The sequence below is a fragment of the Carassius auratus genome, unplaced genomic scaffold (assembly GCF_003368295.1).
Source record: "Carassius auratus strain Wakin unplaced genomic scaffold, ASM336829v1 scaf_tig00032119, whole genome shotgun sequence".
NCBI lineage: Eukaryota > Metazoa > Chordata > Actinopteri > Cypriniformes > Cyprinidae > Carassius > Carassius auratus.
The window spans coordinates 24,535-52,533 of record NW_020525977.1 but is presented as its reverse complement, the minus strand read 5'-3'; the positions used below and the strand labels follow the sequence as shown (position 1 = coordinate 52,533).

The 27,999-nt window shown below is 35.7% G+C and overlaps 1 protein-coding gene across 1 annotated transcript; it reads left to right on the top strand.

Moving 5' to 3' along the window:
* Positions 1 to 468: 468 nt before the first annotated feature.
* On the top strand, positions 469 to 8,892 carry LOC113080826 (metalloreductase STEAP2-like). The gene is made up of 5 exons (XM_026252880.1): positions 469 to 608; positions 2,287 to 2,825; positions 4,645 to 5,172; positions 7,212 to 7,376; positions 7,468 to 8,892. Exons 2-5 carry the CDS (start codon positions 2,325 to 2,327, stop codon positions 7,750 to 7,752), a joined length of 1,479 nt encoding a protein of 492 aa, XP_026108665.1. The 5' UTR covers positions 469 to 608; positions 2,287 to 2,324; the 3' UTR covers positions 7,753 to 8,892.
* Positions 8,893 to 27,999: the final 19,107 nt, after the last annotated feature.

Genomic DNA, 27,999 nt, shown 5'->3' with positions numbered 1-27,999 from the left:
TATGATTACTAGAAGGTATATATAGGCTCGGAAATTATTAATAAATTGTTAAAAACGAACCGGTCTAAATAGTAATTCTCCCACTTAATTTCTTAACTGGGTTTATTTAATACAAAGGCTGTTAGACAATATCAGTTTATTTTTTATGATTTAATGACGACACTTGTCACGTGGTAACTGTTGTTTTTCTCAGCGCTGAGTAGGATGAACAAACCACGTTCGTATGATGATTAACGAATGAAGGTTTCTCAAAATCGTTTTTTATAAAAAATTATTGGGACTTATCTCCATTTGTATGTGAGGGTCAATACCAACAAAATTTATAGATTAAAACGATTACTCTGTTACGTGCACAAATATTTCCAGTGAAATGAAAAGCGTTCTAAATGTTTACATTTGACTCAATGAAGAATTCTCTCTTTGAGCCTCCACGCGCCCCTTGAGGAGACAGTGTTCAGTATCAGCTGCTGCTCGATGAAGAGATTCGCCGTTTCTCCGTGTAAGTGCAAATCTAACGGACAGAGCAGAGTGCGGGGAAGCAGTCACCGGGGAGGGACACACACAGCTCATCTGTTTGCTCGATGGTGTCACGGCAGATTCCATTACAGGTAACGTTATAACCTTGAGATGTTTTTCGCAATTACATATACATCGGGTGCGTCATGTTCTGTTCTACCATCATCATGCGTGATTCACACAGCAACCAGCCCCTGACATTACATAAATATATAGGTTAAATATTGTTTCTGTTCTTTTTTTGATGAATAAAGAATGATACCTTATGTAATATATATTGCATCAATACCAGCAAACATTCACCTTCGATACTCTTTAACAGGTCACACAGCTAGTCTGAGATTACAAATCATGGCATTCTATTCGATTCTGTATTCATGGGCATTTTTTCACATTTTAAAACAGGTTTTTATGAGGAAGCCTTACATGCATCCAACCTGTGGATCTTAATATGTATATATATTTTTTAAATCTAATGTAATATTATTATTGTTTATATAGTTAATATTGAATTATTATTGGTATTTTATTATTATTATTATTATTATTATTTGCATTGTTATTTTAAAGGGGTCATATGATGCGATTTAAAATTTTCCTTTCTCTTTGGAGTGTAACAAGCTTTTGATGCATAAAGAAGATCTGTAAAGTTGCAAAGACTTAAGTCTCAAACCCAAAAACAGATTCTTTATAAAAAAAAGTCAAGACTCGTCCATGCCCCCGAAAAGGCTCGTTCTAACACGCCCCCACATTTCTATGTCACTATGTGGGAAGATTTGCATAACGCTGCCCAGATGTTCACACAAAGAAAGAAGGCATTACTTTTATTCTCATTGTAGTATTGTTGTTGCCGCCGCCGCCACGTCGTATAGATGCAGTGTGTTTCACTGTGAAAGTGAATTCTACTTTGTTTGGCCTTCCAAAAGAGGATGTTATCCGCTTCATCATGCCTGGAGCTGATCCCTATTGGTCGCTGAGAAAATACATAAACTTTGCACTGTGGATCGCCGGATCGGCTTTCACCATGGACGAAGTGAAGTCCAGCCCGGGTCCAGCCCATGTGGTTGCTGCAAGCCCAACAGACGCTCCTTTGTAAAAATCCGCCAGACGCGCTGTTTTTCAAGCTGGCCTTCAGTCACTCAAGGCCGTGGTGTGTGACGTTGTTCCATTGCGAAAGCAAAACTACTTTGTTTGGCCTTCAAAAAGAGGACACGACTAGAAATCATGCTTATATCACATTTATAATGGGTTTTGTGTTTATGTCTCAATGGAATCACAATATGTAAAGGGCGTAACATTTCCGTCACACGCTTGAGGTATTCGACCAATCGCAATGCACTGGATAGCTGGCCAATCAGAGCACACGTCGCTTTTCAGACTGCTGAACCTTGTAAAAATCTATGCATTTCAGAAGGCGGAAAAACAATAATGTACAGTATGTGGAACATAATGTGTTTTTTTAACCTTAAACAGCATAAACACATTTCATTACACCAAATAATGTTCTTTTTAGCAGCATCATCTGACCCCTTTAATAACCGTTTCCCACCCAATTCTCAATACTGCATCCAGATAGTGTACTTGCGAGTTTAAATGGTCTTAATTCTCAATGATGATTGTCATTCGATTCTCATTGATAGTAAATAAATGTAATACAATAATAAAAATCATGCTATCCGGACACATTTCTACAAAATAAAGGAAATATTTATTTGTTCTTGACAAGTTTAAAGAGATTGTCTTTTTTTAACCATATCATTATTCCATAAGTGTCTTAAGATCCAGTACGAGGTGCTTCGGGCCTGAAAATGGACTCTATCTCACTGCTGGGCAGCAGCCCGGCCAGCACCAAAGTCTGCTTCCTACCAAACGGGCTGAAGAACGGGTCCAAAGAGGGACCGGGCAAGCCCACGGTCGCCATCATCGGTTCTGGAGACTTCTCCAAAAGCCTGACCCTGCGGCTGCTCCGCAGCGGCTTTCACGTGGTGGTGGGGAGCCGTCAGCCCAAAAGAGCGGCCGAGTCGTTCCCGCACGTGGTAGATGTGACCCATCACGAGGACGCAGTGGGGAAGGCCAACATCGTGTTCCTGGCCATTCGCCGAGAGCACTATTCCTCTCTCTGGGACATCAAACACCTGCTGGCTGGAAAAATACTGGTGGATGTCAGCAACAACAGACGGGTCAACCAGTATCCAGAATCAAATGCAGAATACCTAGCGTCCCTATTCCCAGAATCCATTGTGGTCAAAGGCTTTAATGTGATCTCGTCCTGGGCCATGCAGTCAGGCCCCAGAGACTCCAGTCGACAGGTACGTTGTACAAAATTCAGAGTACTTCCATAGCCACAAGACTCAGGAAATTTTAAAGGTTTTAAACATGCAGAAGTAAATAATCAGGCTTAGCAAGCTTGGCCAGGTAAGACACACAGTTCAAAATGTTTCTGTTCAGAGCTTCAGAACAGTCTGTGCAAGGTGTATCAAGAAACAGTGTCTCAACCTGGACTCATTCACAGTCTATATAGTACCAGTGCATTTTATGTATTATTTCTGTACTATAGTAGGCCTATATAGTATTATTTTGAAGCAGCTTTTTTATGTTATCATTTTATACTTTTAGTTATTCTGTGACATGCTTTAGTATTTATTATTACTATTATTATTAATATACATATTTCTGTTCAGCTTTAATCTGTTTAGTTAAATTTCATTTTGAATATTTTAGTACTTAAACATTTATTAATATTTTGAAGTAGCTTACATTTCTTTGTTTTAATTTTTAATTTTTAGTAATTATTGCGCTTTTGTAATTATTATTATTATTTTAAATATTTCTAGTTAACGTTAATCTATTTTTATTTCAGTTTTATTTGTAGTAATTTCAGTACTTAAACTTATATATATATATTTTTTTTTTTTTTAATTTTAGTCCTAGTTCTGTTATGTGCCTTTGTAATTATTACTATAAATATTTCCGTTCAGCTTTAATTTTTTTATTTCAGTTTTATGTTTAGTAATTTTATTACTTAAACTTATAAATATAAAACTTACTTTTAGTTAAAAGTTACTTTTAGTTTAGTTTTGTTTTCATTTTTAGTTTTAGCGATTTTGATATGTGCTTTTGTAATTTTAGTTATTTTGTAAAAAGTATTTCTGTTCAGCTTTAATTTATTTTTATTTCAGTTTCATTTTTAGTAATTTATTACTTAAACCTATTTATTAATATTTTGAAGTAGCTTTAATTTTAGTTTTCATGTTTCATTTGTTCTTTTATTCTCTTATGTGCTTTTTAAAATTGTACTTATTATTTTTATTTCAGTTTTATTTCCAAACATTTTGGTATTTCAATTTATTTTGTTTGACTAAGTTGACAAGGCAATATTTCTTATTTTAATTGTAGTTTTTCATCTAATATTGAAATGTCATTTTAGCGATTTATTTCTATTAACGACAAAATACTTGATATTTGTTTCAACAACATAGATCTACTTTATTTCATTTAACAATTATTATTTTTTTTTTTATAGTTTTAGTTTTGCCAAATTTTACTGCTTTATAACTGCAGTATATAAAATACAACAAAAATCACCAGCAGTGTTCAGCAGTGTACTAAATGCTGTGGGTCAGAAACAAAATACAGTCCTCTGCATGCTAATAAAAATCCTGAAGTGACTTGGTGTCCAAGGAATGAAGATGATGATGAGGATTATATCTCCTCGTATTAGCAGAGACCCATGGGTCTTCCAGCCAGTGAAAGTAAATGTTGAATTATGAACAGATGATCTACCCTCTTTGGGAAACTCTATGAGCTCAAAGAGGAAAAGTTTTTATTATCACAATGAAAGATCCATTACAGCCATGCCATAAACTTGCATTTATCTCACAGTCTAATTTGGAAACCTTATAAACCCAGTGAATTAATTCCACTCTAGTTATGGGTAGGGAATTGTTCCTACTGTAAACGATCATGCATACTAACCATGGGATATAAAGTCTGAGACCACATGAAAATCTGGTATTCCCAATCTACTTTAAACTTGGAATTGGCCAACAATGATCTGGTCACCAATAAATCAGCCTGAGTGGGTTTTGAAAGGAGCTATAATTGATTGCTTGTAATCTCTTTCTACAGGTCTATATTTGCAGTAATTCAGTGGACGCTCGACAGCAGCTCGTTGAACTGGCCCGTCAACTCACTTTCATCCCTGTGGACATGGGTGCGCTCTCTTCTGCCAAAGAGATTGAGAATATGCCACTGCATCTCTTCACCGCCTGGAAAGGACCCGTTCTGACCGCGGTCGCCTTGTCCATCTTCTTTTTCGCTTACTCCTTTGTGCGGGACATTATCCATCCTTATATGAAGACCAGACAGAGTTTTTTCTACAAGATTCCTCTGGAGATCGTGAACAGGACGCTGCCTGCAGTGGCTATCGTTCTGCTAGCGCTGGTGTATTTAGCAGGACAGCTTGCTGCTGTGTACCAGCTCATCTACGGGACGAAGTACCGCCGCTTCCCACTCTGGCTGGAGGGCTGGCTGGAGAGCCGCAAACAGCTGGGCTTGCTGAGCTTCTTCTTTGGCTGTGTTCACGTGCTGTACAGCCTCTGCCTGCCCATGAGACGCTCGGAGAGATACCTGATGCTCAACATGGCCTATCAGCAGGTCTGTGTGTGTCTAACACCAGTGAGAGCCAGCAGATTCACTGTCTGGTTTCCTCATACTTTTATTCTGGATTTTATGTTTTGAGAGTGTGGCTAATATTACAATAATAATAATAATAGTTAATACAATATAAAATAAATATATGAAAACATACATAAATACATAAAGATACAATGATATTAATATAAACTATATATTTTTGTGCTGTCACGGTACCAAAATTTCAGTATTCAGTACCGATACCAGTGAAAATCCACGGTTCTCGGTACCAATTTCGGTAACAAAGCAAAACACAAAAATATGCTAATTTAAAAAAAAAACTAACTTTTTAGCACTTAAAATAAAACCAATGACATTCTTTATACTTATTTACAATTTTTTTCTTGTAGTTTTTCTCCAAGTTATATAATTATGAAAAACAGTAAACAAGTTTCACCCAAATTTAATTTGTCTTTTAATTTATGAAATTTAAACACATTTTATTTTGGTAAATAAAGGGGACTTGCTATTAACATTAAAACATGGAATAAATATTGTGATTCATTTCTTTGAAAAATTTTCAACAGTAGTAGCAGTATCACATACATTTTACTAATGTAATAGTAATAGTAAAACGAATTACATCTTTTTTGTGCGATTTAGATGAACTGGGCTGGAGAGTGATGTCACAGCCTCTGAAAATATTTTGGATGTATCTACGGAAGGAAAATAGATACAGTGTTTGTTTTAACGGCACAAACGGGCACAAATCGAGCACAAACGAACTGTGCTGGTTTTAAGCGATTTGGGCGACATGGGGTGGAGAGTGACGTCACACGGTCAAAAAAAGAATGTTTAATATCTCAAACACCAAGCCAGCACAAACGTTCGTTTCTGCGGCACAAATCAGCACAAACATAGCACAAACGAATGGCATAATTTTGGTGATTATTTCTTTTTATGGGGTGCCAACTTCACGGAGGTTGACAACATTAGTGCAAATATATTATTATACATTTTCATTGCCATCATATTGTCATTATAATCATACATACATAATTACATACATAAATACATGTACAATATCATGTATATAAAATACAATAACAATGATAATAATCATCGTATGTAAATAAATATATAGATAAATACACACTGATACAACAACAAAATAATTAATAATGATAATAATAATAAAATATAAAAAATATATAAATGCATAATGCATAAAGAGATATTAATAGAAACTACACTATTATTATTATTATTATTATTGTTGTTATTATTATAATACCAGTTATTAATAATAAATGTATTAGCAATTTCGGTCGTTGTAGTTCAGATTTAGATTTATTTTCATAATATAATCATTATATCAGCCTGTCATCCACAATAATAATAATAATAATAATAATACTTAATAAAATATAAAATAAACATATGAATACATACATATATGAATACATAGAGATACAATGATATTAAAATATAATAATAATTATTATTATTATGCATTGTTAAATAATTGTAATCATCATAATAATCATAAAGTGAAGTAAGTAAAGTAAAAAAATACATGCATAAATACACATAGAGATTAATTAATAGAGTATTAATACTAAGCATAATTAATAATCGTTGTTAATTAACAACGATGATAATTATCATGTGAAAATCAATATATAGATAAATACATACATACTGATACAAAAACTAATAATAATAATACTAATATTGTTAATAATTGGCATACACACAGAATAATATTAATAATAATAATACTAATGAAAACATGTTTCCTCGGTCTTTATATATTTGTTATGCACCAAATGCTACAAAACGTATACAATTTCATAACTAAGTGTTATTTAAAATAACTATGTAAAATAGATGTTCAACATACATTTCACATAATTTCATATTTACATTAATGTTTGTATAAGTAAAGTATGTATAAGTATATAGTATAGTAGCATGAATGTTAATGCTTTAAAATAAATAAAATAAAAATGTACATTTAAAGTCCTATGAACAAATATTATTTTTTTCTTTCTCTGTAGGTGCATGCCAACATAGAGAACTCGTGGAATGAGGAGGAAGTTTGGAGAGTGGAAATGTACGTTTCCTTCGGCATCATGGGATTGGGGCTCCTCTCTCTCTTAGCTGTCACTTCCATTCCATCGGTGCACAACACACTCAACTGGAGAGAGTTTAGCTTTATCCAGGTAAGACAGTCTCCATCCTCCAATCTCGCAGCTTGAGTGTTCTTCGGTCCTCAGACAAATAAGATGTCAAACGGCGTCTATATCCTGTCAGTCCACTCTAGGTTACATCGCCCTGCTCATCTGCACGTTCCACGCTCTGCTCTTCGGCTGGCAGCGGGCGTTTCTGGAGGACTCTTATCGCTTCTACATGCCACCCAATTTTGTCCTTGCCCTGGTTCTTCCGGTCACGGTGATAATCGGAAAAGTGGTATTGCTGCTTCCCTGTGTGGGCCGGAAGCTGAAACGGATCAGGCGTGGATTAGACTGCAATCAGAGCCGCACCAACCACGAGAGACCCGCTGCCCACGTTTCACCTGAGAGGGTCACCATCATGTAACTCCACCAAAGTTTTAATGTCACAGTAACGGTGAACTCTCAGCCTTTTGTTTCTAATCATGCACACAATACCTGGCCAGCATACAGCCTGTCTATAAGGTGACATTTCAGCTGCTTTATTGGACTCAAAGATTTATTTGTAAGGTTCCAGTCCTGTTTTCTTTAATGGATAAGAGTTGAGTCAGAACTCTAATTGTCATGTGACCTCATTGACCCCTTCAAAGGAGGATGTCATGTGACCAGATGACCTGTTCATGAGTCTATTGTATATCAAACCTTATTAAAAACAGTGTTATTTATGCACACTCCACTGTTAAAAAAAAATTGGGGTCAGTAAAATGTTTGAATATTTTTGAATGTTTAATGTTTTAATGCTCACCAAGGTTGCTTGTGCTTTTTTTTTTCAGAAGTAAAATTGTACTGACCCCAAAAATGTGAACAGAAATGTGCAGTTTGATTAATTCTCATGGCAAAACTATGGCTTATGGCTTTATATCAACATGAAATGTTTGGCAATCTTCCATCAACATGAAACTTTATCCACACAGGAAATGTGTTAAGCTTATGTTCAAGATAGAACAGAACTATAGTTTTTGGGGAAATAAAAGCATTACCTTTGTGATCGAAACTTTAATATCCTGGGCTTCATTGTGGTACAGAAACACCCTCTTTTCTCTATCCAGTCATTTCCCAATGGGACTCCCTGAAGTTCTTCCCTGTTTTACTGAGAAATATATCACATATATTAAATGGGTTGGGAATGTCATTTCATGTTGACTTTAGTATAATTGAAGCATTTTTTAAACACTGGATTAACTGCATTCACAACACTCTGAGATTTGATGGTTCATATACCAGACTGACATGTTATGTGAGTGTCACACCGAATCTGTTTTAACATCTGTACAGGCGAAACAGTACCATGACAAGTTCAGTCACTGGAAATGACCTGCACAGACTCACAGCTAAACATCTCATGCTAACAGACAGCTCTTTTCTGCACTGTTTCCTGTGAAACTGTTTTGTGTCACTTGTCTTGTTGTACACAGTGCTATCTGCCTCCAGTGTGTTGTTTGGTAGAAGTGTGAACGCTCAAACTCCTGTGCCTCACTTGATGTTTGGAGTGAGTAACAATAAATACAAAAGTGCACAATATCTCTCCAAGACACTCTTAATTATTATATATATATGTGTGTGTGTGTGTGTGTGTGTGTGTGTATGCATGCAAGTATGTATATATATATTTATATATAAGTATATATATATATATAAGTTTGGACACACCTTCTCATTCAAAGAGTTTTCTTTATTTTCATGACTATGAAAATTGTAGATTCACACTGAAGGCATCAAAACTATGAATTAACACATGTGGAATTATATATGGAATTATATTCATAACAAAAAAGTGTGAAACAACTGAAAATATGTCATATTCTAGGTTCTTCAAAGTAGCCACCTTTTGCTTTGATTACTGCTTTGCACACTCTTGGCTTTCTCTTGATGAGCTTCAAGAGGTAGTCACCTGAAATGGTCTTCTAACAGTCTTGAAGGAGTTCCCCGAGAGATGCTTAGCACTTGTTGGCCCTTTTGCCTTCTGTCTGCGGTCCAGCTCACCCCTAAACCATCTGGATTGGGTTCAGGTCCAGTGACTGTGGAGGCCAGGTCATCTGGAGCAGCACCCCATCACTCTCCTTCTTGCTCAAATAGTCCTTGATGCCTTCAGTGTGACTCTACAATTTTCATAGTAATGAAAATAAAGAAAACTCTTTGAATGAGAAGGTGTGTCCAAACTTTTGTTCTGTACTGTATATATATATATAAGCTGATTTGATCTGATTTTACCTACCCATACAAACAAGTACTAAGCTGTTTCCATTGCATTAGATAATAAAATCACGGTACTCCAAGTTTGAGGTTGGTAAGATTTTTTTTTAATGTTTAAAGGCTGCATTTATTTAATTCAAAATACAGTACAAATTGTAAAAAATCATTACAATTTAAAATAACTGTTTTCTATTTTAATATATTTTAAAATATAATTTATTCCTGGGATGCAAAGCTGAATTTTCAGTATCATTGCTCCAGTCTTCAGAGTCACATGATGCTGATTTGCTGCTCAAAGAACATTTGATATTATCACCTTTTTTTTTCTGTGACCATTTTTTTTTCATTTATTTATTATATATTTAAAAATACTTTTTTTTGTAAGAGTGCACAAGTCTTTAATATCACTTTTGATATTTAATGCATCCTTCCTGAAAAGAAGTATTAAGTACTTAAGTACAAAATATTTTGGTAATGTACTTTTGAAAAATACCATGGTAATGCCACATTACATGACTAAACAGGAATGATATTTTCATGGTATCATGTCCAAAAAAAAAAAAAAAAAAAGACATAGTACCTTTTTAGTATGCATAGAAGATTAAAGGTTAAAAACAATAATAATAAAAAATATATATATATTGTTTTACAAAAATATTAAATATTAAATTTTGACTGCAGTACATAAACTTGCATAGTTGAAAATCTTCCCTCAGAATGTCATGTGGCAAATACAACTGCGATTTGTGTTCACTCAGTTGGAGATATTAACTATGAAAAGACACACCAGAAAAAAAAGTAGCATAAAATATTTGTATGACACCTCATTTTCACCTCATTACCACTCCCACACATTTAGCACTGCAATAATCACATCCACCAGCAGGTGGCGCTCCTCTCCCTCTCAAACAGAGCATTATGGGTGGGTGTCTAGTGCTGCCCACCACCAGTTCGTCATGAGATAAAACGTAATCTCTTCATCCCCCAAAATGTTCAGTTTAGATCTCAGCAGGCGTTTCTGAACCCTTAAAGATCTCCTGAAGCTCTGGACTCATAATAATATCAATTAGCGTGAGATGAGCAGAGAGTCCGTCTCTAAGGCCACAGGACTGTGATGCTAAAGCCTGTTAAACCTTTTATAAAGCCATTATCACTTAAGGGAGCCGAAGCATTGACCCTGGCGGAACATCCTTCGATGTTTCGATGAAATGTCACGAGGGTGTTTTGTTTGGACCGGACCTCGAGCCTCTATAAGTGTCACTGCCAAGCATTTACTAGGAAACTTCCCACAAATCACTGCAAATCCAGGACCGAGACACTTCTCACGCCATGCTGAGATTGTAACAGTCACCATGGCTACAAATGCACTTCCTGCTAAGTTTGAAAAACAGAGAGAGATTAGTCTTAATTACCACTAATGATCAACAAACAAGGAGAAATTGTCTGCTTATTATACTCCCGTACAGGTTATCACCCCGAACCATAATGGCCCCACAAACTTACATCTGCTTCACGCTGATGTCGTTCATCAAAACAGCGGCGTTAATTGCGAGGGAGAGTAAAAACTGCAGTTTAGGAGAGCGTGTGGCCAGCTTGGGCTCATAAACAAAACACTCTGCCTCATTTGCTTTTTAATACTTTTATGGTGGGTTCCTCAGTGGTTCTCAGGAGGAACATTACACTTTTGTTGTACAACAGACACAATGAAGCTGTCTTAAATGACACTGGGAGCGTTTCCCAAAACCATAGTTGCTAACTAAGTTAGCAACTTTGTTGGTTGCAATACAATTTCCCATTGCCAACCAACTAAGTTGCTAACAGGTTAGCAACTATGCTAACCTGTTAGCATAGTTAGCATAGTTGCTAACTAAATTAGAAACTTTGTTGGTTGCAATACAATTTCCCATTGCCAACCAACTAAGTTGCAGGTTAGCAACTATGTTTTTGTGAAACGCACCTCTGGTTAATAAAACAAATAGAGGACATGAAGACAAAAAGCTAAATATCTACAGACTACGGTTTAAAAGTTTGGGGTTATAATTTTTTTTTTTTTTTAAGAATTCAGTTCTCTCAGTTTTTAATTTTACATTCAGTCTCTCCCTTTCTCTCTCCTATCGATTGCCTTTTCTACTCCTCTCACTAGAAGACCTGAACAACTCTTCCTCCTCTCACTGATTGCATAATCTTCACTATTAAAATATGAAAATGGTTCGTGTGAAGATCTGTTCCTGTGGTACAGTGGTTACTAAGGGATCAGAAATTAAAATTTCCTGTAAGTATACTCACCTCCAAGCCATCCAAGATGTAGACGAGTTTGCTTGTTCTTCGGAACAGATTTGGAGAAATGTAACATTACATCACTTGCTCGCCGATGGCTCCTCTGCAGTGAATGGGTGCCGTCAGAATAAGAGTCCAAAGAGCTGATAAATACATCACAATAATCCACAAGTAATCCACACGGCTCCGTTATCAAGAGGAAACGGCCCAAAAAAAGTTCTAAACAAATGTGTCAGTGGATTTTGTTGTGAAAGGACAACAGGGAATGGATATTTTTCTCATTGGAGAAAGCATTATTATAGATTATGACCAGAATCAACAGCCTCAATAACTGATGGACAAAACAAAATAACGGATGTACTGGAGTTGTGTGGATTACTTGTAAATTGTTGTGATGGTTTTCTTAGCTGTTTGGACTCTCATTCTGACGGCACCCATTCACTGCAGAGGACCCATTGGTGAGCAAGTCATATAATGCAAATTTTTGCCAAATCCGATGAAGACATTTTCCTTTTTAGGTGAACTATTCCTTTAAGGTGCATCTTGCTTTAAAGAAATGTAAACCTACAAATGAAGATGCTGTCATCATTTACTCATCCTCATGTCGTTCCAAACCCTATGATTTTCCTTCTTCCGTGAAACACAATTGGAGATGTCAAGCACAATGTCTTCTCTTCCCTTACAATGCGAGTGAATGTCGACAGAAGCTGTCAAGCTGTAAAAATGACAAAAAAGCAGAAGAAAGAAAGACATACTAGTTTGGAAAGACGTGAAGATGAGTAAATGACGACAAAACTTTCATTTTAGGGTGAATAATCAGTTGAAATACCTAAAACTGTTCACTGTTCTACCGTGAAAAACATCTTGTTTTCTTTCTTCTTTTTTTTCTGGAGTTATATTTTACACTCTTGAGAGTGTCCTTAAGTTACTCTGTTCTACATTAAACTGCCCTTGTTCTGTTTTAACCTCAAAAGGGGATATGGTGATGAATATACAAGTGCTGGACGTTCTGACACGGAATGATACACTTATAGAGGCACTCTGCTTTCCTCCCGATTAAATGAAAAGGAAATTGCTCCACTATCATTTATGTGCAGAACCATCTTCATTATGAAAGCCACCAGGAAGCTGACATCCAAGTGTTGAACCACTGCCAATAAAACCAATCAGAGCGTAGCCGGGGCCTGAGGCTGCAAAACAGCACCGAGAGAGAGAAAAAGAGCCTGCAAGATTCATCAGAGAAGAACATAGCAAAACGACCGTTAGAAAACGGTTAGGATTCATCTCAGAGAGGATAAAACCAAACAAATTAGAATCAGAACAGAGCAGACTGGATAGATCAGAACAGATGAATTAAAAAGAACAGCAGAGGAGAATAGTAAAGAGCAGGAGAACAGAATAGAAGAGAAGGGAGAAATAGAACTCAACAAACAAACGGAAAGAGAAGAACTGGAATATATTAACTAAACATGCAGAATAAATAGAATTGAACAGAATAGAATGGAGCAGGAGCTTCTCAAACTGGTGGTCCATGAAGGATTCCAGGTACTTTGGAAGATTTAAAGTACATTATTATATTAAATAAAATAATATTTCAACACAATTTAAGCATAATTTTACCGCTTCTTTTAAATTATCATTAATTTATGTCACATATGTTAAAATAAATACAACTGAATTGAAAGTTGGAGAAGCAATTTATTATATTCACTGTTGTTTAAAAATTCCAGGATCAGTAACATTTAATTAAATTTACATTAAACATTAAATGTTTTGAAAAAAGTATCTCATGTTAAAAAAAAAAACAGTATAGGAATTGTTATTATATAATAATATATTATTTATTATTATTGTATTGATTTGTTTTTAAGTGGTGTATTCACTACTGTTTGGAGTCTTCCAAATTTTGTAATATATCTGAAAGAAGTCTCTTATTCTTAAATCAATACAGTAAAAACAACAATAATGTTAAATATTACAATAGAAAACAATAGCTTTCTATTTGAATGCACTTTAAAATTTAATTTATTTCTGTGACCAAAGCAGAATTTTCATCTTAATAAGTCCAGTCTTCAGTTTCACATGATCTTTCATAAATCATTCTAACATGAGGACTTACTGCTCAAGAAACATTTATGATTAAACCTATTATCATGCTTAAAAACAGTGCATTTGACTATTTTTGTGGTAACACAATAAATGTATTTCCTGTCACTTCTGATCAACTTAATGGATCCTTGATGAATAAAACTATTAATTTCTTTAAAAAAACAACAGATCCCAAAATGTAACAGAACAAAGAATAGAGCAGGCGACAGCAAATGAAGTGCATTGATTAGTCAATGATAAAGCTGCTACATGGAATCAGATGTAAACTGTGAAGCTCACAGAATGTTTTGAGAGGGTCTTTGCTGGTCCAGTGACCCGAGCGCGGCGTGGGAGGGACAGCTGAGACACGCAGCCTGCCGGGGAATGAGTGGGCCTGACTGGACTGCCAGCTTCCCTCATTAAGATTTGATTAAGATTATCGTGCCCTTTCACGGAAAGCAAACAGAATGTTCTTCATTTGCTCTTCCTCCACCCTGTCTTCCTGTCCAGGATGTTTCTGTTTTCCCTCTTACGTGCATCTGCGAGGACTGCGTTAAAGAAGGTTGGCACGCTAGTACTGAGTATAGCGCATGACAAACATAGAATGACATTAATGTGTATTTACTGAAGACAATGGAATTATGTTCTTGATCAATATCAATTCAGCCTTGGGCAAACACTTCCTCCATCTATATTCTCTAATTTCCCATAAAAAAAAAAAAAAAGAATAAAAAAAAAACACTAACAGGAGTGAGAATGTAACAAAAATATATATCCTACATATTTCTGCAGGTTTAAAACTGATGTTTGCTTTGTTTGAATAATTTGTATTATAATATAAACATAATATTAAAATAATATATATTAATACATATCACACATAACAACATATATATAATATAATATAATATAATATAATATAATATAATATAATATAATATAATATAATATAATATAACATACACAGATGTAATTAATGTTTTATATACATATACAATATAATTACTATAATTTATATATATTATTAAAATTCACACAAACACACATATGTAGCATAAATATTATATTAATTATATTATTATTAATTATATTAATATATATATATATATATATATATATATATATATAGAGAGAGAGAGAGAGAGAGAGAGAGAGAGAGAGAGAATTATTAAATGACGCATTTCTTACATCTCTTCTAATTATGTTTTTCTAACATCTCTTACATACTTTATTAATGTCATTAAATTATATACATACATACATATACATATATATATATATATATATATATATATATATATATATATATATATATATTACTAATAAAATATAATTATTATAATTTTTATATATTCTTAAAATATTTTTTTGTACTAAAAAAATTAAAAATAAATACATTTTAAAAATTCGGAAATTTGACAATAAATTATCAAAATACCAGTAGAGGTTATGGTGTTTATGGTGTCATAAACTCTGGTAGTCATGGTGTATTTTTTGTGAAGACATCATCATAAAGAGACTCATTAATGATGAACTCACCGCACATGAGGGTAACAGACCGCATGTCTGTCCTCCACGTCTCCCAGAGGAAAGGTGATAGGATCGATATCCACACGTGCCATTAGTTTTCCACATGAGGCTGTGATAGATAATCCCTGCATAAATCACGTGACTGCAGTGCACCTTTCAACAACACGCTCCGGCCAATCAATCACCTGCATCAACCCCGTCATCCAATCAGAAGCCAGCTCTCTGAGACGAACAGGTTGGTCTGCCTGACGACCCGGCCCGATGCTTCTGTTCAACCGAATATGAAACCTTCAGGTCAGCCAAAGAACAAAGTGCGTATCTTAACTCCAAAGCAATGAAATATAATTTCCCCTAGTTCTTTTGCCACAAACCGGATGAAATATCCCCAAATGTGTTGTGTTTGAGAAGGAATGAGATTTCACTATCGGATCTTGAACCTGAGAACGGCGGAGGTCTAAGCTGACGGAAACACAGTCCTGCAGGCCTGGAATCTGCTTGATACGTTGCCACAGAGATAAGAATGGCATGTTGTGTTTCTCATTGAGTGAAGGACTAGCCTGACTCTCATTTGACATATGGAGGCAGGAAAATGGAGACTGCAGACGTGATAAATGTTGCATGTAATGTACTGTAGTTTGCAGGACTGAGCGCCATTAAGAAGTTAGTGAACTGCTGGATCTGAATCGAATTTGCAGAAAACAGAATTTCAGGAAGTAGAATTTTTATTGTTACAAATTAATATACAAAGATAATTTTCATTCAATGTAACATTAATAATACATTTGTTATAGGATATATAAAAATTCACACATGAATATTTGTAAATAAACAGAATATGTATATTATTCAATATTATTAATAATAATAAAAATTAACATTAATCGTGTTAACATATATAAATCTATATAAAAATCTATGAAACACATATACAGCGGAAGTTTTCCACTAGTGAACAACCATAAAGTGACCTGGTGACCTCCAAAAGAAAAAAAAAAAAAACTGTTGTACTTGATTGAATTTTCATTTGGTAAAATCCTCTTCATGTATTTCCAAATGAAATTCCAATTCAGCATCTTGTTAGATATTCACATGCATGAAATGGAGCCGATTCTTCACTTCTGAAAGGCCCTCGTTAGTCATTTTGGGGCAAAATGCTCCATCAAATCTTGGCTCAGTTTATTCGCAGGAAAGAGCTGGGCGGAAACCATAGCAGATGTGATCAGACCAGGCGAAAAACCCTATTTGATGCTGCTCTCACACTAGACAAAGTGCACTCACAAGCTCTTTCAGGCTCACAGATGATCTACAATAGCCACTAGTACTTTACAAGACCCATTGACGACCCTTTCAGGCTGGTCATGTTATCCTGGAGGCTTTAAACTGGAACCATCTATCAAAAATAATAAGCTTTCATCTCTTCATCTGACCGAGCTGCTTTTGGCTTCATCGCTGAACCAGATGGAGAGAATCCTTTCACCGAGCCAATCGGCTGTATCTCTGCCTAACTTCAAACAGTTTAACTCATCATCTCTCCTGGAGAACTGTGGGATTTCTTTTCCCACGCAGTAAGACGCGTCCTGTCCAGCTTCCGCTTCTTTAAGGTCGAATTTGTTCACGTACCATTTCCCCAGGTCACTTTACAGTCAAACCGCTGAAATCTTGCCACCGTCTGCCCACACTAAGAGCAAAGCTAGCCTTATACTCCAGTCCAGATCATTAACCTGCTCATTTGAGTGTCTCTCGCAGTGTCTACGGTGTTAACTGCCCTGAATAAAGACTGCCAACTATTCTTTTAAAATAGTAAGTGGAACTGCAGGCATTATATATGTATTATTATCAGTGGTGCCATTAAAACATATTCAAATATTCAATTAAAATATAATTTAAATATAAATATAATTAAAATGTTATTAATAGATGAAAATCCAAAGAATGAATGTTAATGTAAAGCTAAAACAAAATAAGTACTTCAACTAAAAGATTAAATCAATTAAATCTAAAACAGAAATATTAAAAGAAATACAATCAAAATGACAAAAGCACAAATAAATACTAAAAATAAAAACGAAAAATGAAAGCTAATTCAAAATGTTTATTTGTAATATATGGTATATATGTTCAATTAAAAATGTAAATTAAATTTAAATATATGCATATAGCAGACGCATTTAGCAGCTTTTATCCAAAACGACTTATAGTTCATTCAGGCTATCTAATTTTTACCTATCATTATATGTAATACTGAAATACTAATGGTCATCGTCTTTCAAATTCAATTTTTCTGTGTAAAAATGTCTTGTAAATTGCACATTTTGTAGTTCATGTTGGTATTTAATGCATTCAGAAAACAGTATGCATACTACAGTATATATTGCAGGAAAAGTATAGGATGGTATTTTAATAATAATATAAGATAATAGTATAGGATGGTATTTAAAATAATAATTCAAAATAGTATTTTGAACATAACCTATAATCAGAACGGCTTACTGCTTGTACTATATTTGTTAGGTTTGCAGTGTTTATTGTGGAACGTATGGCAATTATCAGTGTTGTATTTTTGTTTTGTTTTTTGACAGTAGTATGTGATGAAGTCAAGTCAAGTCAGGCATTATTCTATGCACAAAAATAAAATAAAATGACTATTGGACACCACTTATTAAAGCGATATGCAGGTTCAGAATCAGAAAGCTCTTGGATTTGATCAAAAATATCTTAATTTGTGTTACACAGATGAATGAAGGTCTAACAGGTGTGGAACAAATAATTAATGACAGAATTTTCATTTTTGCGTGAATTCTCCCAAATGTAGGCATTGTTCCATCAATTTATAGCATACAATTATTTGAAACATTTACAGGTAAATATAGTGCACCATACTGATACTACTTTTTATTATAGCCATTACACAGTGTATACTATTTTGCAAAGAGTAGCATTTCACTCCAAATATATCAAATATTTAGTTCTGTCCTGAAAAGTGGAGAAGTGAAATCAATATTAGGTTTTGTCAACTGTCTTTGATTGCAGTACAGATTTACAGTATACGCCCAGGGGAAATCTCAACAGCAAATGTATGGTCTGATACTGCTCTTGTATCATATAACAGTATCCTATGCTGAGAGGGTTGTTCGGTAACACACTGATAAGACGGGCTGCTTATCGCTAAATGTTCTATGTGATTATGACAGTCTCTCCAGAGTGGACAGCAAACATTAGCGTCTATCTAAAGTTTATCTCTCAGTCACAGAGCACAAAAATCATCCTCCCTTTGTGGATTCTGATAAAATGTGCCACTTGATCCGATTGGAACACATCCTCAAAGTAAGATGGGATGTAAAGCCCTGTGTGAGCAGAACAGTCCAGCTAGCATCGATCTCCAGCGAGAGCCTGGTGTCTCAGCAGTTGCTCTATTGAGCAGAAGAGCAGCGGTGCGTCCCATTGGAGAGCATCACACACTGCCGGACAGCAGGAGATATAGAGCCCAATCACTCAGCTGATTCATGTTTCCTGCTGCTTTCCTGCACCTCTGCCTGAATCTGCCATCGACCCTCCAATCAAGGCTGAGAATGCAAAGCATGATGGGTTTTCATTTAGTGGGGATTGTATCTGACAGGACAGAGGGATGTGCAGGTTTACTAAAAGAGCAGTTATGTTTGTATTTTCTCTGCAGACAAAGGCGTTTAGCTGCCCTTTCCAGGCCTGACAAATGTTGGGTCAAATGTTGTGTGACTGTATGCGCAGAAGATTTTATGCACAGCATGCTTTTAAAAGACCTGCTGGATTTCAAGTTTAGATGCTGGACAAACTGAACAATTTCTAAACTTTAGTGAAATGAACCGCCATCGGATAAAAATGCCTTTAAGTCATGCAGTCCTCCTGATGCGGGATTCGGTTCAAATAATATTCCAAATCCAATTTAGAATGAATTGTTGAATTCTGCTGATGTAAATGAATATGATGACAGAATCTAGCTGGATAATATAAAATATGCTTTGCTGAAACTGCAGGATAGACTTACAGAAATATAACAGGGAGAATATAAAAAAAAATACGATAGTGTATATGCATAAAGGTAATTAATGTTCAAATATTAAAGTTTATTCATAAATTATTACGCATTTTAAATTATTAAAATTACTATACTAATTATTTAAATGTATTTTTATGATATAATACTATTAAAATGTTATGCTAATATAAACCTAAAACGTAAATTATTTAATTTAAATAATTTCTTAAAATGAATATTTAATATTTTTGAAAATTTGAAAATTGTGTGTGTATATATATATATATATATATTGAAACAATAGAAAATAACTCAAATTATTTTATAGCAAATAATTAAATAGTTAATAAACAAAATATTGCATCCTTTTTTGTTCAGTTCTATATGAAATGGTTGTAAGAAACTTTCTATTCAATGCTGAAAGTATTGCTAAAATAAATTTATGAGTGAACAAGTTTATAAAGAAAAAAAGTTTTTGTAATATTTCATCAGGATGACTCTCTCCCCCTCTTCAACATTTATTATATTAATATTAACCCACATAAATATACATTAATAAAATAAATTTAAAACATATACATTTACCCAATTTCAACAAATATAAATAGGAAATATAATACATTTTCATTTAAATTGAATAAATAAATAATTGTATAGTATATATAATTATGTAATATTTCATATAAAATATTGTACATATATTTGAAAATATAAAGAATTCAACATAATTTAAAAGAATACCTTAAAAAAAAATTGTGGCTAACCCACGTATCTCTGGCATTAAAAAAGGGAATTTTCACTGCAAAAGAGGATGGAGTCCTGTCTTGATTTATCTTGCTGCTTCCTCTCATATATTCAGTGCAACTCTGAAATAGCAGTTCCTTTCTGGCCCATACACTGCACACACCGTCCCAAAATCAGTCAAAACTGGCACTGGAAATGTGTTGTTTGGTTCTTTTGCTGGCACTGACGAAAAATATAACAGTCATATAAGGAGACTTGGACTGTGTGCTGTTGGAGAGCAGGGAAAAAAGACCCAGCAAGCACCATCTGTGTTTTCAATGTGAATCATTCACAGTTCTGTATGACATACTTTTGAACAGCATTAGAGAGGCCAAATGTTCAGATATCAGGGTGTCCTGAAACCACCAGAAATGGTAATGAATTCCCACAGCATGAGAAGGGTCAGAAGCCATAGTGAATGACCAATGATACTTATAAACGACAATAACAACAGCTTAACTGGTCAAAATGTGTTTTTTTACAAACTGCCTTAAAAAATATACATGAAAATGATTTTGTTTGTAGCACAGACAGAATGGTTTTTACATAAACCCTCTAAATAAAGAACAAAATATGTTATTTAAATGCGCAATTGTTGCACTTTCTACACTGCATGATGGGAAATGTAGTGTTGCCACATAACCTGACTTTATGACTTGTGTTTTCTGGTAGTTTTTTGTGCTATTCTTCATCAACAGCCCATAAAACATGTACAAATTTAACTTGATGGCCAAAATCCATAATTAACACTTTGTTTAACCAATAACAATGTCCACCATTACACTTTAGTTAGCACTCAAAGACAATTATAACATTGTGATGGTGTTCATGTGCTGTCATCTCATAAATAGGATTATTCCGACATGATTTGATGGCAGAAATGCTGCAGTTTTGTATTGTGTTATTGACATCCCCATTCCCCACCTGCAGTTAGGCTTAAAATAAAGAGTAATCACAGTAAAACAAAGAGTGACTTTTTCGTTTTAGACATTTTTAGAGAGTTTATACACACTTAGAAACACACACACACATCAATGGCTGGACTTTGATGTAAGGTATAACCCAGACAATCTAGCCTGAAGCCAAATGTTTAGTCTCTGGTTTATAAGACTGAGTGGCTTCAGATTCTCTGGAGAGACGTCCCACAAGAACCTATTGTAATTGATGAGTTTCATTCTCTTAAACAGACAGACTTGTACTTGCACTTTATTTTATTTAAAAGTGGACAACACTAAACGAAAGTGTCCATGTACACATATATTTATAAACGTGCACAAGTGTATACACATGCATACAGTTTGCACACACACACACACAAACAATGGATGGATGGAATTAAAAAATGGATGGATGGAACTGAAAAATGAATGGATAGATGGATTAATTGATGTGATCAATGGATGGATCTCTAACTGACTATTCAGTGTCACATGCATGGTTTTTCAACATGATTTGTTTGTTTTTTACTGTCAAGATTTTCTTTGCAAGGAACACTGACTTCTGGCTTATTTCCAGCGAGAGTTTTCGTTTTTATAATTTAATTTTATTTACCTTTTTTTAAATCTCTGAAAACACTCCACAGAACTGTCCATCCTCAGAGCAGTTTGGTGCTCCCTCCATTAGCAGAGACATGCACCCAAAGACAAACATCATCATATCTCTGTGGTTAAAACAGATTTCACTGCAGACACACAGAAAAATTTCCCCTTCATCATTCACAATCGGTCTTCTCCTCCTTCACGTTCCGTCTGTCTGCGAGAAAGGCTGACTTTAGAAAGCCATTCTCATTAAATTACCTGGCAGGGCTTAATGATCAATGTTTTTAGAGCGCAGATGACGGGGTTGTTTTAGTCTGAGATATATTCCTTCCTCTCTCTTTTTATTTTAAGATATCTTACTCCCTCCGTCCTCTTTATTTCAGGATATATCACTCCCTCTCTCTCTTTATTTCTGGCTAAATCACTCTCTCCCACTCTGCTTTTCACTATCTTTATATCAGAATATATCACGACAAGGATCCTTTTCCATTTCACTCTATTATTGATAATGTAAAGGTGTGAGTTCAGTCTAGTTTGAAAGCGCAGATAAAGAATCCAGACAGTGATGCAATCTGAATGTCTCTTTTAGTCTCGTGTAGTCTGGCTTTTGAATACTGGTTGAATGTCTGGTTCAGTTTACAGTGCATTCTGGCCACAAACTGCACTATGTGTTTCATATGTTAAGCCGACAGTAAATATTTGTTTCGTTTTATTTTGTTTAGAGGTTCAATTACCTTCAATAGGTGAGCACAATGAAAAAAAATATCCAATATGGCAAACAAGGTGAGTCATAAATTAATGTTAAATTATCATTATATGTATAGTTTATAAACAAATATGCACATTTCAAATTAGCAGGGACATAATTAAAAGAAATACCCCAGCAGAAAGACTGCTTCAATTTCAATGATTTAATAAAAATATGCATAAATATATCAAATATTAAATTAATTACATATAACAATTTGATGTAATTATATATTTTTGTTAACTACACACACACACAAATTTAAATCAATTGTAAATTATAATGAATATAATATAACAATACAAAAATGGATGGATTTGGTATTGAAAAATGAATGAATGGATGGTACTTAAAAACGGATGGATGAATGGATGAAATTAAAAATGGATGGATGGTTGATGGATGGATGGAATTGAAAAAATGGATTGATGATTGATGGATGGATGGCAAGATAGAAGGAACTGAAAAATGGATAGACGAATGGATGGATGGATAAACGGAATTCAAAAATGGATGAGTGGATGGAAATAAAAAATGATGGATGGATTGATAGATGGAATTGAAAAAAAAGTCAAATAGATGGGATGAAAAATGAAAAAAAAATGGATGAATGGAATTGAAAAATGGATGAATGGATGGATGGATGTGTGATAAATGTGTGATGGATGTGAATTCAATTGGATATAAGCTGATCTGCATCATATTAGATAATTTATAATTAACAAAGTAGAATACTACTGTTACTCATATACTGCATAGAAGGTAGCTGCCTATGTAGGAGGTGAGACAGCTTACTAGTTTTTGGAGAAAAGCTTATTATGTCTCTCTAAACCCATAAATGTTTAATAAATCACAGTTCTTAGCACACATAATGCAGCATCCAAGTCTTTGACAGAAAACATTGGGCAAAAAGACAAAAAGTCACAAGTTCCTTTCTTCCATTTGCTCTTTCTGCTGGGTTACTTTTTTTGTTCTGTCCATGCTAATTTGAGAGGTGCGTGGTGTGTGTGTTTATCACAAGTAATGGCTGACTGTGTAAGTTGGCATTTACTGTCTCTTTAGTATGTGTTTTACAGGCTATTGGTAGAGTACTCTCTGGATCCTGGCATCTTCGGGTCCCCTGTCCCACTAACTACATCACACCCACCCGCCTGCGTGATGATGGAAGCGTCTGTATTCCCCAGCGATGGTGTGGGAGCCGTCCCCGCATCATGGAGCATAGTCACATTTAGAAATGCCTCTCTCTCTCCACCGTCCCACCCACATTCACTCACAACCATGTGAAAAAAGCAAAAGGTCAATGTGCAAATCATCTTTACACGGCTGAGTGTTACGCAATCCTGTTTCAGCACAGCGGCTAACCTGAAACACAGACAAACTGAACAAGATTCTGCTGTACAATGTCACAAACACAAATACTGCTACTTTAAATAGGGGACTGTAACGCTACAAACTTCATTATCTTCGGGAAGAAGGAGGCGGGAACCGGCGGACAATCATATAAGACTTTAATAATAAAAATAAACACAAAACAGCGTGGCAACCGCTCACAAACGACTGCCACGCACAAACAAAATCAAAACACTAAATAAGACCCAGGCCTGGTCCTCTTTCATCCGTCACTGTCTTTGCTCCTGTTTTATATCCTTCCATCTCCTCCGTGGGACTCGAGAACAGTAGGTCGAGCAGGTGTCGCTCATTTCCAATCACTCCACCAGCCTTGCCCCGTTCCCACAGCTCTCAGCCCTGCCCCACTCGTCACAGGGACATACAAAATGTAAGCAAAACACACTACCACAATGCTAAGCTATTGAGATCGGTCGTAGGTTGTAGGTGATGCTAAGGGTGGTTGTCAGGGTGTTACTATGAAGTTGCTAAGGTGTTCTGGATTGTTGTTTAAGTGTTCCATTGGTTTTCAAATAGTGCTAAGGAGTTTTTAAGGTGATCTTGGTGGTTGTCATTGTGTTGCTAAGAAGTTGTTAATGTGTTCTTGGCTTTTGTGAAGGTGATGCTATGGTCTACCATGTGGTTCCAGCTGATGCAATGCAGTTGCTAAGGTGTTGTGGGTGGTTGTCAAGGTGTTGCTACAGTATGCAGTTGCTAAGGTGTTGCGAGTGGTTGTCAGGTTTCGCAACAGTATGCAGTTGCTAAGGTGTTGCGGGTTGTTGTCAAGGTGTTGCTACAGTATGCAGTTGCTAAGGTGTTGTGGATGGTTGTCAAGGTGTTGCTACAGTATGCAGTTGCTAAGGTGTTGTGGGTGGTTGTCAAGGTGTTGCTACAGTATGCAGTTGCTAAGGTGTTTCCGGTGGTTGTCAAGGTGTTGCTACAGCATGCAGTTGCTAAGGTGTTGCGGGTGGTTGTCAAGGTGTTGCTACAGTATACAGTTGCTAAGGTGTTGCGAGTGGTTGTCAAGTTGTTGCTACAGTATGCAGTTGCTAAGGTGTTTCCGGTGGTTGTCAAGGTGTTGCTACAGCATGCAGTTGCTAAGGTGTTGCGAGTGGTTGTCAAGGTGTTGCTACAGTATACAGTTGCTAAGGTGTTGCGAGTGGTTGTCAAGTTGTTGCTACAGTATGCAGTTGCTAAGGTGTTTCCGGTGGTTGTCAAGGTGTTGCTACAGCATGCAGTTGCTAAGGTGTTGCGGGTGGTTGTCAAGGTGTTGCTACAGTATACAGTTGCTAAGGTGTTGCAAGTGGTTGTCAAGTTGTTGCTACAGTATGCAGTTGCTAAGGTGTTTCCGGTTGTTGTCAAGGTGTTGCTACAGCATGCAGTTGCTAAGGTGTTGTGGGTGGTTGTCAAGGTGTTGCTACAGTATGCAGTTGCTAAGGTGTTTCCGGTGGTTGTCAAGGTGTTGCTACAGCATGCAGTTGCTAAGGTGTTGCGGGTGGTTGTCAAGGTGTTGCTACAGTATACAGTTGCTAAGGTGTTGCGGGTGGTTGTCAAGTTGTTGCTACAGTATGCAGTTGCTAAGGTGTTTCCGGTGGTTGTCAAGGTGTTGCTACAGCATGCAGTTGCTAAGGTGTTGCGAATGGTTGTCAAGTTGTTGCTACAGTATGCAGTTGCTAAGGTGTTTCCGGTTGTTGTCAAGGTGTTGCTACAGTATGCAGATGCTAAGGTGTTGCGAGTGGTTGTCAGGCTGTTTCTAAGTGTTGTCTAAACTGCCTGAACTTGTTTAAGGTTTTGCAGAAAGAGTGACATATTTGACAAATTGGTTTAGGCTATTGAGGATTTGGTTCAGAGAATGGGGTTTAGTGTCTTAGTAATGTGAAAAACTGTAATTTGTGCAAGAGCCAGAAAGAAAATCTAACTATAATATCTTACACAAGTGTCAAAAGTCTTTCATCATTAGCTTTAAAAAAATATTTATTAATCTGATCAGCTTGCCCAATTTAATGCTATATATCACTGGCATAATTTCTGCTTCAAAGGTCGATTGATGATCACTAACTCCATTAAAACCAAGTGTAAATGTTTAATAGCAATGTTCCTCTCCTGTTTCTCAGCATGAGGTGATTTACTATTTCATTGACGTCTGGTGGATTTTATTGGAGTGCTGTTACTTCTGATGAGCAGAATGTCTGGAGCATGCTAATATTTGAGTCTTATTGCCATCTCAGTGTTTATGTTTGATGACTTGCGTCATTTAGTGATGACTTTGGTTCCAGGCAATCAGCAGGGGATTCAGGATAACAGACCTTTAGCCCAGTGAGTCACAGACACAGCTCCCTGCGACGCTGAACACATCAGCTCTGAGGTGCAGTGTGAGTGAGATGAATCAGCTGCCGTCGCTCTAACACATGAGAGGAGGCACTGATACAGGAGCTGTCAATCACTAGCTGAGCAATTTGACCTCATCTCTATTTCCGTTACTGTGTAAAAAACATAAACATTTGTCACACGCTCAAAGGTAGCTTTCTACAGATTGATTGACAACGGAGATTGATTGCGTGAGTGACAAATTGAACTGTTTCCATCTCTGTCAAGAGGAGATATGAAAAAGGAGGCACATAGATGTAAATCAAGTGCATGCTGGGGGATTTATGCTTGGCAATTAAGGTCAATTGCAGGTAAATTTCAGCTTTGGGAAAATTCGCTGGTGAACGGTATAGCACTGTATTTCTGTGTTTATGGAAAAGTCCAAGCTAAATGATCATCTTGATACAACAACAAAATAAAATGATTGAGATACAATTATTAGTGATGATGCACAATATTACATTTCCCCTATTTTTAGCTCAGGTGGCCATAACAGTCATCTAACATCTAATTTAATCATGAATAATTTAATGCAAAAATTAAAATCATACGGAAGTTCTAAGCGGCCATGCATTATGATTTTTTTCCCTTTTTGTTATCTCGTTATAACGACTTAATTTTCTCGTTATCTCGACATAACGAAGTTTGTTTTGTCATTATAACGACTTATTTTTCTCGTTATCTCGACATAACGAAAGTTTGTTTTCTCGTTATAACGACTTATTTTTCTCATCTCGACATAACGAAGTTTGTTCTGTCATTATAACGACTTATTTTTCTCGTTATCTTCTTTTCCTTATTACTAATCTTTATTGTTAACAGACTTGCCTGACAATATAGCATGGACAGATCCCTCTCTGCTACACTCTAAGAGTTAGAGCATGCTTATTTCAGGACAAACACAGATCACAGGTTTGATGATATTTCATCCCAGTTTATGTTTGACAGCAGGTCCCAGAAGTGACCTCATCCAGATACAGATGCTCAATGACTTAGATCATCTGTTTATCAGAACTGATGTCAGGTCTGCCTCTCTGATCCTCAGCTAATAAGCGCAGATATGTTTTTGTTTTGTTTTATTAAAGTATGAAACCACTGGGGGCTTTGTGACCATGAAAACAACAAGGAATGTAGGAGATTTAACTGAAAACTGACACAATCCACTCTTCACCATGATATGAAAGAAAATCTCAGTTTTCAAATTTTGCTATTTTTAAGAAATTCAAACAATAAATACCATTTTGTGGCTCATTAATGTTCAAGTTTACCAACATTAATCTACTCTCCTGTTTGAAACAGGCCATAAGAGCAATCATGACTCAAAAAACGATTATGTTTTGCCGGTTCATTTCTGTTATGCTATGAGCAGAGGAGATTTTGACCCCACGACGTGTGGCTGCTTTTGATTGATGGCTGTATTAAGAGTGTCACTACTGCTTTTGCTAATGGAACATCACATCGTGAGAGCCATTACTTTACCATCAGTCCCACCGGCCACCCCTCTCTTTCCCTCTATCTATCTTTCATCCACCTTTTTTCCAGCTCTTATTCATCATGCTCCTCCTTCACCATGTTTCCCACCTCCTATCAGAAGAATACTTTAAATGCTCAAAGAAGCATTCGTGCCATGTCCCGTGTGTAGATGAAATGGAGGCAGAAGTGCATGGGGTATCAGAATGTGCCACCTGGCTG